The 13,726-nt window shown below is 38.3% G+C and overlaps 2 protein-coding genes across 2 annotated transcripts in view; one reads left to right on the forward strand and one right to left on the reverse strand.

Moving 5' to 3' along the window:
• Positions 1–2,575: 2,575 nt before the first annotated feature.
• ADCK2 (aarF domain containing kinase 2) lies at positions 2,576–6,233 on the reverse strand. Its single transcript, XM_072398966.1, has 4 exons — positions 5,784–6,233; positions 4,873–5,001; positions 4,642–4,737; positions 2,576–2,773 (listed from the first exon to the last, which is right to left on the reverse strand). The coding sequence occupies exons 1-4, from the start codon at positions 6,231–6,233 to the stop codon at positions 2,603–2,605; spliced, it is 846 nt and encodes a 281-aa protein (XP_072255067.1). The 3' UTR covers positions 2,576–2,602.
• A 6,986-nt stretch (positions 6,234–13,219) lies between these two features.
• DENND2A (DENN domain containing 2A) overlaps positions 13,220–13,726 on the forward strand; it is a 65,923-nt gene continuing 65,416 nt past the window's right edge. The window contains exon 1 of the mRNA XM_072400215.1: positions 13,220–13,444. The gene's annotated coding sequence lies outside the window, so the exon portion shown is untranslated. The remainder of the gene's footprint in view (positions 13,445–13,726) is intronic.

Raw genomic sequence — 13,726 nt, forward strand, 5'->3', positions numbered from 1 at the left:
AGAGAGTCGGTGTGCTGTCAGGTGGCAGAGCTGCTGGGAATGGCAGAGAAGTGTAAGCCCTACATACATTGCTCTGCCATTCTCAGCAGCTACTGTGTAAGCAGTGTGAAGACAGTCACCCGCGCTCCTGCTGGTTACTCCTGCTGTCACACTGTCACTAGCTATAGAGCAGTGTAAGGACCGACACCAGTCTGTGGCTCGGGTTGGGGACCACTGTTCTATCTGACTCAGCTTTCTCCAAAAAAAAAAAAACTAATGCAACCTAATAGGCTCTAGCCAACTTAATACAATAAAACAACACTGAAATTGCTTTTCTAACAAGAAGAAAAGCAGTTTCTGTGTCACCTGATAGATGCAGAGTATTTTGTGCTTTTTTTTATTTTGTACAGAGCCAGCTAGTGGATCAGTTATGTTACAAAGCATGAGGAAACATAAAGAAGGAAAAAGCTTCTCTTCCAGCCTAGGGGTCCCACTCAGGACCCTTTGGGTTCCCAACTGTCTGCTATTCTTTATGTCAAGATGTTGCTTTATTTGATTCACTAACTTCCATATACATTGTTCTTGATAATCAGCAGCTGTGGACTATTCTCAGTCTTCTCTCTCTTGGTGATTCAGTTGCTGCACAACATTTCTCAGTCTCAAATTTTTTCTCCATCTCTACCTCATGTCTTTGGTGTTACCATTCATCTTAAAGGACACGCATATACAGACCTCAGGACAGTGAGGTAATACCCCAGGACCTTCAGTGTGGATAGTGTTGGGTTTATTAAGGTTTGTTTTGATCTCCAGCTCTTGACTTTGTGGTCTTTATCATACAGAGAAATGTATACAGCAGAAGTAATTTAACAACAAGTACATGAGAGTCCACACAGTACGAGGAGAGAGAAGATTCCAATCCTGTGATGGCTAAATAAAACAGCTTTTTATTGCTTACCAATACATGACTCTCCAGAAAGTCTGCTTGCCATTCAGGACAAAAGTAGTGTCCAAATATCAGTCTTGGGGGATCTGTGCATTCAGATTGCACAGATAAATTGGTCCAGCAGTTTTTTTCTTACTGACAGACAAGGACAATTGGAAGAAAATTGAAATTCTGACACACAGAAACCCCATACCAAACAGATGAAGATGATGATAGGCATAAGGCAGGGGTCTATTTATGAAAAAGTAAATCTGATATTCACTAAAAAATTCCCTGGTGGAGAATCAATTACCGCCGCTAAAACACATAGACCTGGATGATTCTCCATCAGGAAATGTTTCAGTGACTGTAAGATTCACTGTTTTATAAATAGACCCCAAAGCATTATTGTTCACTTCAGAAGACGTTACATAAGACAATTACATAAGATTTAAAGTTCCCTATTTTGATATTTAGATATTTAGTACATTTGATACACAATAATCCCCAGCAAATGTTCCGATGAACAGTGATACCCCCCCTTCAGTAAATGCCACGGCCAGCGATACCTCAGTAAGTGCTATGGCCAGCAATATCCTTCTACAAGCACCAGGGCTAAGAATGGTAATCCTGAACAATTACCCCCAGCAAGTGCAATGTGTGTTAAAATGGCCACTTGTAGCTTCACAAACTGATGAGACAACACAGGAGCACCATGAGGGGACAAGGTCAGAATATTGTCATTCTACATGTACAGTTCTTTAATTTGCCTGAAAAATAAGCTGGTTAGTGAATGGATATAACAGTACCTACAGAGAACTGGAATATTAGTAATAGGTACAGTAACCTGTTAAATAGAAGAACCCCCTAAAATGTATTATTCTTATAAGTAATATCTGGTTGAGGAAATTCCCTCATAATATTTTCAGAATAAAGAAATACAACCAAACAAAGAAACATATAACACAATCCTCACATTATTGGCTTTATACTGATTTCTCATTAAGAGTAACCTACAAAATTTGTGTAGAAAACAGAATTTTTAAAATTATGTTTTACTTTTTGTTCTCAAAGCTCAGCTTCACCCTCAATTGTATTTAATTCAGGCATGGTTCAGGTTTATCAGCAAGTATCTTGTATATAAGATTTAACTATCGGATATCCCAGCTCTCCAGCAAGAACAAATACAGCATAAATCAAAAGTACTGCATCCGGTAAATACGTTTTGTGCAGTGTGCATAAGAATGTTCTCCTGTTTTTTTTCAAACTATAGTACGGCCCCCCGACAGTCTGAGGGACCGTGAACCGGCCCCCTGTTTAAAAAGTTTGAGGACCCCTGGTCTACAACATCCAGCTGTACATATAAAAGGATATGATTTTGATGAAGGACAATTAAACTGTTACCAATCATGACAATTCAATATATAGTGAAGTCAGCAAGCATTCCCAGATTACTTTATTGAAGCTGTACTAGTACATGATAACTACAGGTATTGTAATACTTTGCTTTATACCACTGCAATAGAGTATAATTAATAAGAAATGTCATCATTACAGTATAACGCTATCCATTTTTTTATTTCCATTTAAATAGAAAAAAATATATCCTTGAATTTTCAACCTGTGGACACCAGGGTTACTTCAGCTTACTTCCAATTACAAAATTCTTACATGGGGAACACTGGTGTTCTAGCTTTCCCCCTAAAAAGTGAAAAAACTCCATCTCATTATTGCCAATCTTACCTTCCCCAGAGACACTTTACTCCTACGTGCCTCATTCACCAGCTCAGCCATTTGAGACTTAAAAGCTTCCACGTCTATACACTGGTTAGCTCTAGCGTGGTACAGGATCAGTTCTGCCACTGTTTCTCCCTGCAAAAGCATACACAGGCCACAGATGTATTTTGGAAATATAACTCCAGTTTTACCTTCATGCACACACCAAAAACATGAATTCCACATACAAAGCAATTAAAAAAACAAAACTTTAAAAAAAATTAAAAAAACAATTAAATGCATTCAACTTATGGGGGCAACAAAAAGTATTTTCACATAAAACTAACATGAAAATTTACTCAACCTGCAGGGCAAACCTTTGAGCCAATAGAGACTTTATGTGTTTGCACAGAGCTTTAGTCAATAGTCTGTGTGTGACCTCATCAGTATAATGGTATTTTATATATGTATTATATGTATGCATTGTCTAGGCTGGAGGCAGATAGGTGACCAAGCTCAATTGCTTAGCTGTGGTAATACATACTGAGAGCACCAACCCATATCTGCTGTCTGACAAGGCTTTTTGAATCACAAGGCTGGCTAAACACAGGAAGGATTATGATGAGCAAATGATATAATTTACTGTTTGCCTGGGGTTTTATGACTATTCTTCTACTTTATGAAGTTTATGACAGTGCCCATTAACCCCAAATTAGAGGACGAACAATCACCCTCTAGTTAGACATATTTATAAATAAACAGGCTGATAGTCTGCAATTTATAAAAAAAAAATAAAAAACAAATAATGTATGCCTATGACAAAACTCTTTTCTTTTATTTAGTTTCGGAGAGAAGGGTGAAGGGATGGAACTTTCTGTCATGGTTTCACTGCTGTCCCCACTGGGGAGATTTACTATCTCAATTTGTGCTGATGACCATTGTTACTGGTAAAAAAAATTAGGGGACAAAAATTTTACAGAAGGAAGACCTTTAATTGAGTCACTAACTGTCCAATAGGGAAATTTTCTTTCATTAGGATGTAACTGACTGCGAGGGGGATGGACAGCTTTATTATGGCCCTGTAGGAGGGCCAGAGACACAAAGTACCATTGAGGAAATGAGATATACATGACCAGCATGTGATTAAACCAAATATCTTGTTTTGCTCAAATACTAAAATTTAAACATAAAAATATCACATATGATAAATAACCTTTCACCCTCTCCCTCACCTGCCCCAGGACCACTGCAGTAAATACAGTAATAAAAATCAGCTAAATGTATTGGCCCTGATTTAATAAAGCTCTCCAAGGCTGCAGAGGATACACTTTCAGCAATGAAGCTGAGTGATCCAGTAAACCTGGAAAGGACCTCATCCAGGATTTAAAACATTTGGTAACAAATGACTTTGAAGAATCCATTCCAGGTTTGCTGGTTCACCCAGCTTCACTGATGAAAGTGTATCCTCTCCAGCCTTGGAGAGCTTTATCAGGGCCATTGCAATGCATTAAAACAAAAGTTAATGGTTAAATGAAGTCTTGCGCTAGGCATACACCATGCAATCTTCTCTCAATGCTACTTTGGATTTTATTACAATAATCATTACTGTCAATTTAAATGGATTCTTGCGATCCACTTGAAGTATTCAAAGTATTGACACAAAAAAATGTTTTTGAATTCCATGCTATATTTAACCGATCACTATATAATATATAAGAGCAAAAAAAGTCTTGCCTATTCACAATCATAGTTATGGCCATTTTGATTGATTTGAGGAAAGCAGTGAAAATATCACATAGGGCTCTATTTTTAAAACAGGAAATCAGACATTCCCTCAAACATTCCCTTGTGAGAATATTCTGGGTCTATGTGTTTCAATGGCAGTAACTGTATCCCACCAGGAAATGTGTGAAGGAATGTCAGATTCCCTGTTTTATAAATAGTGCCTATAGTGTATAGACACTCTTTACAGTCATTAAAACTCATGCTTCCTGCTGCTTGAGCTTTAAAAAACACGCACTTACCATCTTAAGCAACATATCAACACCCATTGCTGCTATTCTTTGCTTAATCTGGTTAGACTCTGCTTCTTGTAGGTAGAGGGTTAAAGGTTCACCTTCCTGTAAGAATAGATAGTTGAGTAAAAGCTTAATGGTTACTGTCAAAAGAACTGTCTTAAAAAAGCTAGTTCTCTAAAAGCAATGGTAGTCTTCATTTACAAGTTCTCAGTTTCAGTAGTTTGTCATATTACTGACCTCAAAGGTCTCCACCAAGATGTTCCTTGTGACAAAAGGTCGTAGTGGGATGGGAAACTTTATAAAATCCATTTTTTCAAATTTTTGATGAAACATCTCCAGGTTTCTGGCTTCATATCTGAGATCTATCTGCAGAAAGAAGATGAAATATTGTTGCATTTATGGACAGTTCTGATATTTATCAGCTACAACCTCCAGCCAAAAATCTTTTATTTTGTTTTAGATTTTGTTTTAGCGCAGGGAAATTTTGGAGCCCATAATTCTAATTTCTTTCTCTTAGGATTAAGAGTGGAAATGGTGGAGAATCCTCCCAAAAGAAATAAAGACAAAAACTTTAGAGCATAGTGGGGATATGTGTGGCAATGTTTTATTCTCGATAGTGCCTTTCTGTTCTGGTGACAACCTCTTCTGCCATTTTTTGTAGATGTGGAAGAAAGGAAAAATCTTCCCAATATGATCAAAGAAAAAAAATACAAGTTTGACTTTTCTGTTGCAGAAGAATAGGGTTAGGTGTTCACATAACTGTCTGGGTGGAATGAATGGAAGTGTTATAAACTATGCTTGGAGATTGGCTTTGAGTGTAAGACTAAGTACACAGGTCAGATAATTGTCATCCGATAATCGCCACAGGGCTAGTATAGGACAATAATCTGGCGTGTGTACAGCGCTTGTTCGACATCGTTCATGGATCAGTTCTGGCAGATCTAGGTACAATGAACGATCATAATACAAGTCAAGAGCAGAGAGCGCAGAGGGGTGCGTCCCCTCTCCATAGAGCAGAACGGCGAGTATGTACAGCATTCATTCAGTCTTTTGTCTTTAGAAAGGATCGTGAAAGAGATATCATCTTTTAGGTGTCCCTAAAGCTTTAGGATATTAATAAATACAACCCTGCTAACAGTTTAACTCACTTGCCGAGTCATGAGTTTCTCAAACTCCTCCACAATCTCGGTCAGGCTCAGCCACGGCTCCCTACTTGGAAACTTTAAAACGTGTCCATAGTTATCTCCAAAAGCTTTTTTCAGGCAAATCTCCGTGTAACCCCACGGATGGGGTGCCACCTTAACATGAAGTTTGGAAAATTTGGCACAGAACCTTTCAGAGAAAAGATCCCTTCGAGTGCTAGCCCACTGGCCAAGTTTAATACAAGCTGGTCCTGATGACTCCGTGGCTTTCAGTAGAAGGTGAAGCCAAATGGTATGAAATCTGTCTGAGAGGAATGTCAATGGATACGTAAGTAACAGCGGCCCAAATTTTAGAAAAAGGACGCAGGAGCGTACAACCAATCGGACGAGGAAGAAGGTCTTTTTCAGGACGCTGTCTTTGGATTTCTGATGATCCCGTGAAGATGAAGTTGCCATGGCAGCCTCCGCCGATACTTCCCCCTGGTACAGTCTATGGCACTCTGTTGGCACATATTTGATGCCCAGACAAATCAATGAGATCTTCGATAAGCTTTTTATCCTGCTGTGATTGAATATATTTCCCTGATACCCAGCTTTAATTTCCTTCCACCTGGATACCCTCCTGGGGCTCCTCACACACCATATCCTGCTGCAATACAAGAAGCCAGTTCTTACATGCAAAGCCTGAGACATTGCAGAAGTCACAAGCAGGGAGTGGAAGCTGTACGTGCTGCCTAGTCAGCCATCATTGTATGAACCCAAATATCCCAAACAGAAGGCCCAATGCCAGACCAAGGCGACCTGCAATGGCCTTCTCTCTGCTCCCAAGAAGTCACGTGATGGCAACCCCCGCACCAACATCAACACTGGCTGTATCCGAATGACAGCACGGCGGGCACGCCCCTTCAGTGACGACACATACTTGTATTAACTCTCACGTGACCACAAAACGCCAGACTGGGAGGAGGCTGAGTCAGGTATCAAAAAAGGGCGGGAATGTCAGGTGACGGGAATCAGTGCAACAAATCGCGTCATGGAATATTGATATAGATACGTCGTATTTATTATCTGACTGATAGAAACTGACATATAATCAAATACCAGTGTAAACATCCTTTATAGTGTATATTTTATGTAGTATTTTAGTCTAGCATTCATTAAAATTTTTGCCTCAGAAGAACCCTTGACACAGTGTTAGGTCCCAGAGAACCCCTGCTGAAATACATTCCCCTCAAATATAAATTCATTGGCACACAGTGGGAAAAATATTCCCTAATATTGGTGGGCAATGGCAAAAATACATCCCCTGCCCCACCCTAATAGTGCTACTCAGAATGCCCCTTAGAGTTCTGGCCAGAATGCCCCTCAGACTGCTCATAATGCACCCCTGGCAATGCTGCTCAAAAATGCCCCCCTTTACAGTGCTGCTCAGAATGCCATCTTGCTAGACTGGTCAAAATGCCCCCTGATAGTGGTGGTCATAATGTTCTAAAAAACGAAATTATCATTGGCTTTTTGCTGTTGGCCCTGTCAGATGGCACAGAATTGGCCCCAGAGGTATGCGGGCACCACCAAATAGGAGATTCACCAACCACAGTTTTTAGAAACCCTAAGCAACCCTTAGTCAAGTGTTAAGTATCATTTGTTATTTTTTTAACATATTCTTCCCCATGTTTTGTCAGAGACATCATCTTTCTCCAGCATCCAGCACTAGCGGATCTCTTCAGAAGAACAGTCCCTCTGCTGTGCCCTATGTGCCCAGTCCCAAGCGGGCACCATGTTACTCAGGCTGGGCATACAGTACTCCAACACCAGAGGACCCCACTCCTTCCTCCTTCTTCCTAATTTAGGAAAAAACAGCTCTTTTCATACACTTATCCATCAGGTGTGGAGGGGGGTCTGCTTTCTTTTAGGACTAAATGGTGCTGAATTAATGATGTATGTGGGCACCACGCTGTTCTGAAAAGATAGTATACCCCTTCACACCACTGCTGCTGGAGAAGGGTATCAAAAAAGGCGTTTTTTTCTTCAATTAAACAAAATGAAAGAAAGTAGGGTGGTGGATATGTTGGGGAATGAGCATATCATTAAAAAAAGAAGTGAGGGAAAATCCAATACTTTGAAGCTTTACAGAACAAGAGGTAAAGGAAAATCTTCACACTTGGGATATGATGACTTTCCCTTCTCTTTGGAAGTTTTTCTCCAACTTTCTGATTCATCTCTAGAAAAAAAAGGAAAATCAATAATATGCATACATTAAAATATAAACTGACAGGCGCTTTAAACCCACAAAACAAAAATAAAAAGTTTCATACAATTTAAATATCACTAATATTGATGAATATTCTAAGTTATACACTGTCCAAAAACCTTAAATGTATTTTTATTGCAGCCCTCCACTCCTTATAGGACATGGCTGCATTATTATTATTAATAATAATAATAATAATATTCATAATAAAGTATTTATATAGTGCCAACACATTAGGCAGCGCTGTACAATAAATAGGGGTTGCAAATGACAGACAGATACAGACAGGGACACAGGAGGAGGAGAGAACCCTGTCCAGAAGAGCTTACATTCTAGCAGGGTTTCATTGGGTTTCATTTTTTCATTTGTTTTCTGCAGATGTTTCACAATTCCTATCCATGGTTGTAGCCATGGCTGGCCTGTAAACACGTCTTCCTCCTTATCACTATTGCATGGTGGAGAAGGTACTGGAAGGCAGCAGAAGGAAGACAACATTGCTTTCAGGCTAACCCACAGGAAGTGACAAGGACACTAATTTTCTGGCAGAATCAACAGATAAATTCTGTACTTGCTGTAAAAGTTCCTAACCTGCAAAACCAAAACCAACACAACCACTACATCTATTTTTATAATAATAGCATTGCTCGAATATGCCTCTGTTTAGTTTAAGGGAGGCAAAGATTCAGCCCAAGCCGAACTTAGTTTACCATGCTCAGTGTTTGGTTGGCAAAGTAAGCAACCTTTGGGAGCCTTGAAATGTACACAGCGGGCAGCTACTGCCATTCTTACACATTCTTACTAGTTCACCCCCACTCCTATTGTTTTTAAATAACAAATTATGAGCCTACTTGCCCACAGTGGGCAGTGATTTATATTAAGGGATTAATTTTCAGACCAATTTTTTATTTGGTCCAAATCTAGACAACAACATCACCAGGCCATCTGGCACTGGACTGTTTGTTGAATTGTAATGCTTCCCTACTTCCTACTTTCCAACTTCAGCTTCCCTTAAGTACATTGTTGTTGAATTGGTAATAGATTGGGGTTGATGTGGTTTCACAAACAACAAGAAGAAATAATAACAATTTTGCAATTCCTGCAGCTGAAGTGCCAGTGCTACTAAGAATGGCCACTAGAGGACAGTAGAGTAGTCTGTAAGTAAGGATGGTTGGCTCCAGGTTGGCCAGGTTGGCCTGCAGGGATGAGGAATGATGGGTTGGCTGTTTCTGTCAGACTGGATTTCTTCAAAAAGTGCACAGATATTTTTCTCATGGTGGAATGTTATGACAGACAATATGGAGTGGTCCCACTGCAGAGTAAGCTCAGTTCTGTTTGTACTGGGCACTTTGTATGTTGTGTGAGCTGTGTTCAGCAGAAAGATGAATACAGCTCCCACTGCAAACCTCCAAGAAAAAGTTGGCCTGATTTTTATGTTGATGCATTAATTGCATGGAAACAAGCAAATCATATAGTACTAAGTCTAACTGCTGCGCTATGCCCATAGATAAGCTCTTATTTGTAGCAAGAGTACCATGAGAAGTAGCGTACTGTGCATGCAAATTTCTTTGTAGAAGTGTGCAGTTGTTCACACACCATCACACAAAAGTCCAATACGTATTCCGATAATACGTTTTTTGTACATATGCTGCCTTCTTACTATGACAGTAGAACTTTTTTGACATCCTGTTGAGCTGGCGCATCACTTTCATTGCTAAGTGATTGGAAAATTATTAGTTGTTTTTTTTTTTAATTACTTTAATTTATGTTTCAGAAAAGGATTAGTACTATAAGTAAAGCAACATTTTCTTGAAGTTCAACTCACATATATAATTATAATAATAATACCAATAATAAAATAATTATTATAGATCACAATTCGTACAGCCGTATTGATTGATTTTATGGATCTTTTTTATTTATAAACTGACAGATTGTATTTTCAATCAATATTTTCAGTCAATTATAAAATATGGTAGAGTACTGTGCTTTGTTCGATATTTTAATTAATATTAGTTTTATTTTGTGATGGATTTTACCTAAATGTCACTTCAGTCCTAAGAGAAATCTTTTTTTGTATTCAGAATTATACAATTATTGTTTGGTTCAGTTTTGTTAGATCTAAATACTTGGCAATTAAATACTTCTGCAACCCAAGCCAACCACAATCAACCCAGCAGTGGTTTCTAAGCATGGGGATAGGTCACTACTCTGTGGATAAAAGTCTTTGGGATGAACGTGAGCGTGTCAAGGACACAAGTCAACATAATAAATGATAGTTGTTTTTTTAAAATAATTTCTGTATTTATTTTAGTAAGGCACCTGAAAAATCACCATAATTTAAATAATTGGATTTCAAAGTATGAACAAGGGATGTGGTGCCATGATAATTAGTCCCCCCCCCCCCCCCCTTCAGTGATTGATTGGAACAGAAGTTTCTAAAGGAAAGTCTAAATCTTTTTGGTTGTTGAGACAGTTCTGGAGTCCTTGTTATATCTACTCACTTGTGTTTTTTTATTGATTGAATTATCATTATAAATTAAAGTTATTAATTTGTTTTTATGGATGATTTAGTTTTTTTGTATAGCTCATGTGTTGGGATGTAGTGTAAAGTCCACCTACAAATAAATATCTATCTCCTTATAGAGGAGAGAGCAGGTGGGTGGAGCTGGGAACCGGTGGGCAGAAATCTCTCCACTGGGATCCCCAGGAGACAATAAACTACTAATTTAAAATCTAACTTTCTAATCCAAACCCAACCATGCATCATCTAATAAGTAATATTTTAGTTTTAGATGACTCAAGTAAAGATAAAAACCCTAACAAAATGAAATTTAAAAGATCATGTATCATAAACAAGTAATCATAAAGGGTACTTACCACTTTTTATACTTTGTTGCTAGTCCCCAACAAAGATCACAATAATTGCATAGCATTTCTCAAAGCAGTATTATTGTTGGTGACCACAGTGCACAATGCCCAGGTATTATGCGTTAAAAAGCCACCTGTAGTTGCCATGGGTAGCCTGTGTAACAAGGTGAGAGTTATATCCTAATACAAGGAAGTGTCTAAGCAAGAACCTTCATGGCAGGATCACTGGGTACTAATTTAATGAAAGCCTAAAATATTAAAAATGACATTACATGAACATGTTATAGATTATTTGAGATTTTAGTGAATGTGTTTAGATTATCAATAACAGATATTTAATAAATATGTTATGTAAAAATATAAAGTGAGTGTGGGTGTTTTTTTTGTTTGTTTTTTTAAAGCTGATTTTCTGTGGTCACAGTCCTAATGGCTTTTTTTTTTTTTCACTACGTGCAATGAGAGGGATATACACTAATTACAATACTATGGTTTTGTCAACATAGAAGTTTCTTATTTACTGAGCTTATCTCTACTTTAAATGACCAATGGAGTTCAAGGCATTTGGTGTGTGTTTAGTAAATGCAGATATTTATTTGAATTGAAAAAGAGGTCAGGACAGCAGCAAATTGTGGCATAAGTTATAAAGTTTGCCAATCATTCTATAACTAGAAATAAAAGTTTTTGACCTGACTTTTTAAAAATAAATGTGGAGAAAGCACAAAGCATTAAAATGTATTGTTATGTTTCTGTTTAAAGTGAACCTTTATCTCATTTTGCACTAGTAAAAGTAAACATCATCCATCAGAGCAAACAAAGAAGATTCTAATTAAACGTCACTCTCTTTGTTGGAACAACATGATGACTAAATTCTGCCAAATGTCCTAGCAGAGAGCCTCGATGGCCAGTATGGACATTCTCATTACACAGCAGGGATATCAGTTTGCAAGTCTTACCAAGGAAATAAATCAAAGTCAGATTCTATTAACAAGGTGAAACTGTAATGGGCATGAAGGTGGCTTTTCTGACTTAAGTTAGACACAGTAAGGTGTTTATTTTTATGCAAGACAACTGATTCAAATGTTTACATTGCAGGAGTATCATAGTGAATCAGTGGTTAGCATTCCTGCCTTGCAGCACCAGTTCTACCTTTAAATCTTGGCCAGCATGAGTTTGTTTGTTCTTCCTTCATTTGAATGGGTTTTTTTTCCCACATCCTAAATACATACTGGTAGGTTAATTGGCTTCCCACCAAAAAAAGTTCTTAGACTATGGTAGGGGCATTAGATCAGGGTTTCTTCTTTATACAATGGGGGGGGGGCATTGATAAAGCCTCCAGGTCCTCAGAGAACCCCTACTATATAATTAGTATATCCACATGCCAGTATATTAGCAAGATGGTCAGTGGGAAGAATGTCACCTTTACAAATACCCAAAGATCATTGGTGTCAGTTAAGCTTGACTTCAGTGGCTTAAATTGCTCAGGGAACCCCTAGCAACCTCTAGAGGAACCCTGGGGTTCCTTGGTGAAAGAAACACTGGATTAGATGTGAGGTCCTCTGAGGGGAAGTTGGTGACATAACTATAGACCCTGCAAAGCTCTGCATGATAAGTCAGTGCAATATAACTGCACTAAAATCTTTATAAGTGCAACAGAGTTTTAAAATCACAAAAAGTATTCCAAAAATTCAAAACCTCTCGGAAATAAAAAATGTAGTCAAAAATGTTTTTCTTTTGTGTTCCAATTATGTATGTAATAGCAAAAAACAAAGCAAAACATCTGCTTCAACTTCTGTAGAGTTCAAAGAGTTCATAGAAGTAAAACAATTCTGCAAAACTTTGTGTAAGTATCTTTGCCCATGTAACAATTGCATTGAGGTTTGGTAAATCCCATTGCATCTTTTTTCCATCTTCCACAAAGGTTAAAATAATTGCAATTAGCTCTTCCAGGATCATTTTGACCCAGATTGTATTGTATCTGGCCCCCTCCTTTTGGAGCCAGAAGAGTTAAAAGGAGTTTGTCCTAACCCCTATCCCCCCACTGTAAGGCCCATCCTGTATTCAGGGCTATGGGTTGCCATGGAGATAGAACCTTAGCCCAGCCAGCTGCAGATGAAGAAGTCAGAATGGGTCAGGCCTCCACTGGTGGGAATAGGGAGGAGGAGGAGGAGAGAGGAGGAAGCAGCACAACTCCAAAGAGAGACAGAGCAAAATCATTTCCAGCAATCACACTGACAAAAACAAAAAAAATACTCATTATCAACAGGGAAATAAACTATACAGGATGTATGGAGGAGGGGAGCCAGCTCTGCAAGGACAGCATCTGCCAACTTGTTGCATTTAAGTATAAGAAGAAAACAGTGCAGCAAGAAGAAGGCATCAGATACTTTTTTCCCTTTTTTTTCAAAGAGGATTTGGAAGTTTAACAAAAGAGGGGAGGAGGGAGGGGGGCATGGATCCAGATGCTGCTTATTCCTCTCCCTTCGCTGTTCTCAAGTTACACAAGATGAGGGAGGAAGAGAAGGAAGCTGCTCCCTGGGTTTTAAAAGAGGTATATTTCTATCTATCTATATGTATTTGTCAATTAACAAATGTATTATTATGTGCTGGCTTGTGGAAGAATGGAATGTGTAGTTTGGATGCAGTGAAATGAAAAAACTTTGATGAGTGACCATTAGCAAAAAAGTTTAGGAACTTTAGGAAAGAATTCAGTTTTTTTTTAAAATAAGGTAGAGGTGAGTGTACATTAAAGCAAAGAAATCAGGCTATTCTTTATTTCTGCTTTTGGTTTTTGTGAAGAAGGGTTCATAACATTTTGTGTAGTAACCCTTAG

Source organism: Pyxicephalus adspersus, chromosome 2 (assembly GCF_032062135.1).
Source record: "Pyxicephalus adspersus chromosome 2, UCB_Pads_2.0, whole genome shotgun sequence".
Taxonomy (NCBI): domain Eukaryota; kingdom Metazoa; phylum Chordata; class Amphibia; order Anura; family Pyxicephalidae; genus Pyxicephalus; species Pyxicephalus adspersus.

What these genes read in the sequence shown, in the direction of transcription:
- ADCK2 (XM_072398966.1), bottom strand. Translation starts at nt 6,233, where the DNA reads ATGGCAACTTCATCTTCACGGGATCATCAGAAATCCAAAGACAGCGTC. An exon ending in AGAAACTCATGACTCGGCAA is followed by an intron (nt 5,002 to 5,783) that starts GTGAGTTAAACT and finishes TTCTTTCTGCAG; the next exon opens with ATAGATCTCAGATATGAAGC. An exon ending in TCTTGGTGGAGACCTTTGAG is followed by an intron (nt 4,738 to 4,872) that starts GTCAGTAATATG and finishes CTATTCTTACAG; the next exon opens with GAAGGTGAACCTTTAACCCT.